The 5,132-nt window shown below is 39.4% G+C and overlaps 1 protein-coding gene across 1 annotated transcript; it reads right to left on the bottom strand.

The window, feature by feature from the left end:
* Positions 1-577: 577 nt before the first annotated feature.
* On the bottom strand, positions 578-4,705 carry LOC121797779 (protein HOTHEAD-like). Its single transcript, XM_042196491.1, has 6 exons — positions 4,418-4,705; positions 3,591-3,975; positions 2,303-2,613; positions 1,765-2,150; positions 1,048-1,616; positions 578-884 (listed from the first exon to the last, which is right to left on the bottom strand). Exons 1-6 carry the CDS (start codon positions 4,491-4,493, stop codon positions 830-832), a joined length of 1,782 nt encoding a protein of 593 aa, XP_042052425.1. The 5' UTR covers positions 4,494-4,705; the 3' UTR covers positions 578-829.
* Positions 4,706-5,132: the final 427 nt, after the last annotated feature.

The raw sequence follows: 5,132 nt of genomic DNA on the forward strand, positions 1-5,132 counted from the left end.
TAACATTAAAATAGATGTATACAATAAAATACATAATGATAATGTGAATTAAATAAATGATACTTACGTTTCATATGTAGCATAATTATTCTGTTTGTAGAGAGATGATATGCTACATGCCTTATATGGACTCTTTATGTGAGCATCACTCTCGTTTGGCGCACGTTTAGCGTTGTTCGTTATGATTTATATATTTAGTTTGATTCTAATACATTAAAAAAATGTTATTGAAATTTTTAATTTCACAAAAATCATAAAAATCAAAGCTTTATTTATTATTTTATTAATTTATTTGACAATTATAGAGAAACAAGCAAATCGAGCTTTGATTTTGATGAATTTTGTGAAATTAAAATTTTCAATAACATTTTTAATGTATTAGAATCAAACTAAATATATAAATCAACACGAACAATGTTAAACGTGCTCCAAATGAGAGTGATACTCACATAAGGAGCCCACGTAAAGTATGTAGCATATCATTCATTTATTTGTATATAGTAATTTTATTCGAAAAAACTAGAAGGTCGTTACATAAATTCGTTCATTTTTTGCTACGCGATCAATGAAATGAGCATTTTAAAGAAACTAGAGTGTCATTACTCATTACACCAATTCGTCCAGGTCATTACAAATACAATATCTAATACAGAATTAACGAAAAAAAATACATTACTACATCATTATATAATTAATTAAAAAGGGGAATAGACATTCTTCACACATCATCACCTACCCCTTAAATTAACCCTAGCAAAAACAATCAAGATTAAAAGAATTACAAGTTATTTCCGATATCATTAATTAGCTTAGCACAATTCATGATTCCTCACACTCCTGCTGCTTCTCCCAGTCTCCCTCTCAAAATCTTCACTCCGACATACCTGCATTCGCTCAAAGTTTAGACAAAAAAAAAAAAACTGAACTGAAATGAAAAACCGATTTTTTTTCTAAAATTGAAACCGAACCAAAAAAATCGAATTTTTTTCTAGAATTGAAACCAAACTGAATTAACTGAAACCACAAACGCGTTAGGGAATATCTTACCGGCCAAGCATCATGACCGTCGCCTGAGGATTAGTCCCCGGGGAGTCAAAGAACGTCGAGGTATCCACAACCCGGAGCCTCCCAACGCCGAGGACCCTGTACTCGGGATCCACCACCTTGCTCACGTGGCAGCCACCGTGGTAGTGCCAGATGGTGATGACGGTGTCCTTGCAGAATTGCTCGAGCGATGTGGTGTCGTTGGTGTGCCTTGGTATGAGGTTGACGTTGGCCTCGACGCTCATGTTGAGGAGCTTCTCCATCGCGTGGTCCTTGAGCTGCGTGTAGTCGGCAAAGGGCTTCGACTTCACAAGCTTCTCCACGACGCGGATGCCCTCCACGCACCGGGCTAGGTCGGCCGGGTGGCTGAAGTAGTTGAAGGTGACGGTGGGGTTGGAGTCGACGTTGGTGTTGGAGAGCTTCACCTCGCCTTGAGAGAGCGGCCGGGCGACCTTCTCCAGGATGAAACCTCCTTGGAAGGCTTCGACCGGGAGGTTTCGCTTCCGGTCCTTGAAGTCGTGGATCGCTGCGTGCGTCCGTTGCTTCGGAGGGATGGTCGAGAGCTGCCCTATCTGTTTTGAACAGAGGAGGAAGAAGTTTTTTTTACTTTAATGACAGGTAAAATTGTAATTTTACAATGTAAGCCAAAACAACGTCGTTTAACGTCTTCTTAAAATTAGTACTCCCTCCGTTCCGACTAAGGGCAAAAAATGCACTAACCTCAGCAGAAGCAAGGCCATGGTTACAATGGATGCTATTTCCGTTCTGTCCAAAGCCACTGCTGGCTTCAATGTAGACTCCCACCTTGGTGATCCCCACGGTTTGTATGAGGGACTGCTTCACCGGCGTCTTGCTCGGTACGAAGATCGAGTTCATAGGGTTGTCCGATATGTTCTTCCCCACGAACCCGTTGTCCAGCACCACCGGGATTTTGAGCTTCTCCAGATCAGCCTTCGGCCCAATGCCGCTCAGGAGCAGCAACTGTGGGCTCCCAATTGCACCCGAAGACACGATGACCTCGCTCCTCGCCCTCCTCGACAGCACTGCCGTGTGCACCTTCCCGTTCTCGTCTTTGAAGATCACTCCAACTGCCTTAGGCCTTTTCCCTGCCATTTTTGCCCAAGGATGCAATTTTTAGAACAAAAACCAACAAGATTAATCCAACAGATATTGCATCTAGGCCTAAACAATTTGAGTCCCAAATATGCAACAAAAACCAAGATCAAATAATTCATTTAAGAATCTCAAATTTACTTACCGGTTGTGTCAAACTCGATCTTCTGGACAGTTGCACGGACCAAGACGTGAAGGTTGTCGGGGTTGGCGGAGGCGAGAAGCTCTGCGGCCGTGTGGCGGCGGCCGAACCGGTCGAAGATGGTGCCACCAACTTTAGTACCGTACAAGTGATCATAGGTAAAGCCATTGAAAGGTGAGACCTCTGCTTCTAAGAGGCTGTCTCTTATGGCTCGCTGCCACGGCCCGAAATCAGGCCGATGAACGATCTGGTTCTCGACCCAAGGGTAGGACTCGTTCACGAGCTCAGCGTCCCACCCTGCTTTCTCAATCTCACTGCACCACATCAATGGTGAAAACCATAAAAAATGAGTCAAGAATACTGAAATATTAAACAAATTCAGCTCAACTAAAAACAGTAGTGTGACTAGTTTAGTTGCTATAATGTTATTCTATCAGCCTACTTTAGTGGTTCTCACTTATAAATATGTGTCTTTTCTCTACCTAACTCAATAAAATAAAATAGTTGTAACAAAAAACACACACAAAGACGTGTATAGTGCTCTAATCAAAGTTGTGTAGAAAGGAATTCAATGTCATATATTCTTTATGCGGCAAAACTAATCAATTAATTTTCCTATGTGGATTTGGGAGGGGCTTAATTCTTTGACTATACAAAGTTGAAATATTGAATTTGTTTTCATGAAAAAGACTAGAAAAGGACGTGCATTCAAATAAATGCATTAGATCCTAAAGTAGGTTGAGCAAGTGACTCCACAAATAACCAAATGGGCCATGCAATAATATAGGCCCACTGCTAGAAAAATTAGGAATTTTGGTCAAATTTTTGCCATCTCACAATTTGAACTTCAATCATAAAAATCCTAAATTTTAGGAAAATTTTATCAATTCCTAAATTTTATCAAATTTTCACGAGATCTAATTTGAATTAAAATGTTTCAAATGTGTTATCCAAAAAACTCCACAAGAAAAAGACAACACAACAAGCAAATAAGTCAATTTGAGTCGCGTGTACAGTAAATCAGCTAACAAAAATCAAAATATTTTATTATGGGCAAAGTGGGAAAATGTTGAAATTAGTGGTTTTTACAAATTACAATTGACTTTAAAATTGCAGGACTGACCAAATCTTTATTTACCAAAATTCATGATATAAATAAATTTCCTTTTGCTACATAAGAAAACACGAATAATCCAGTAATTAAGTCCAGAACATATCAACTGACTAGAAGAAAATAATTAATTTAAGAAATTAATAAGAAACGGGATTTTTGGGGGTAAAGGAGTTGTACCTTGCGCTTGCGCGGGTGTAAAATCCGGCATTGATGGCAGTTCCACCGCCCAACACCCTAGCCCTAGCATTGAACACCCCATCGGTGGAGACGAACATCTGCGACGCCGATTTCTCCGACGTATCGGCCAGAGATATGTGGAAATTCTGCAGAAACGACACGTTCGAATTCGCGAACGGCGTCCCCCCTCTCTCCAGCAGCAGAACGGAGTAATTCCGCGACAGCGTGGCGGCGAGGGGGCACCCCGCCGTGCCCCCGCCGACTACGATGTAGTCGTACGCGGCGGTGGGATCGGCCCCCGCGGCGGAGGACGGCTGCGACGAGAATGAGCTCGCTGGCTTGATGAAGGGGTACCGGTATTGAGCTGGATGATCATGTTCAGCACCTGCACATTCGGAATTTGTTCGAATTAATTTGGGGGAAATTGGGGGAAGGGTTTGATTGAGCAAAAGGGAATCGGAAAATGCTAGTAGAAAGTTTCAATTTTTTTTGTTTTATTTTTCCTTAGTAAAAATGTCAAATGTCAACTGATTTTGTTTTTATCCCCTTTTTCTCCTCCTTGCTTGTATATGAAGAAAAACAAACTTTTGTTTTAATCGGAAAGAAAAAGATTCAATCTTTTATAGTTGAATAGATTTGTGGAGTTTGTTGTAAGAAGAAGATGATGATTGATGAGCTGTTTTAGTTATGAAAACACACAAAAATTCCAAACACTGACTACCTAAACAGCAAAGATCCCACCTTAAAATCAAGAAAATGACACACAATGGAAGTGGTAGTGTGTGTTTTGTGCAAAGGAAAGAAGAGTATATAGAAGAGAAAGAAACCTTGAGACTGTGAGAGAGTGAGCAGAATCCATACAACTGAGCACAAGTAAGGAACTGCACCACCAACCAAAGCCATAGATAAAGAAACACACACACAACACACACTAATTTCCTCTGAGAACTGAAAGAATTCAATTCACATTGCACAATACACCTCTAGACAAAATTCTTGATGTGGCTATCTCTGGTTGGCCTTGTTCTCTGAGTTTATATCTATATATATATGTATATTATACACAAACTTTATTGGGAGAGAGGAGAGACAGATGCAACTACTAAGGTAGTGATATTGATGCATGCATTTATCAAACCCCATGGGATGGTGCATCTTTTATTAATTTGAATGTTTCACGGAAATACAACTGGTGAATTTTTGTTTAAAAATTGTGGCATTAATGGAGAAATGAATGGTACAGTTGGAGAGAAATCAATGCATGCGCGCCGTTTGGATTCATGCAACAGAATTCTAATTTTTTTTTGGGTGATGATTTAGAGACATAATGTCTCCAAGACATAATACCCCTATGTCAATTTGACATAAACCAAATTATTATATAGACTAATATACCCTTATTTTGAATTAAATAATAATTGAATAAATAAATATATATCAATTAATCATAAAAGGAAAGGCAATTCATATCAAATTACTATCTTTTATCTAAATATACATCAATAAAATTATTATCAAAAGTCAACTCATATCAAATTACAC

Source organism: Salvia splendens, chromosome 4 (genome assembly GCF_004379255.2).
Source record: "Salvia splendens isolate huo1 chromosome 4, SspV2, whole genome shotgun sequence".
NCBI lineage: Eukaryota > Viridiplantae > Streptophyta > Magnoliopsida > Lamiales > Lamiaceae > Salvia > Salvia splendens.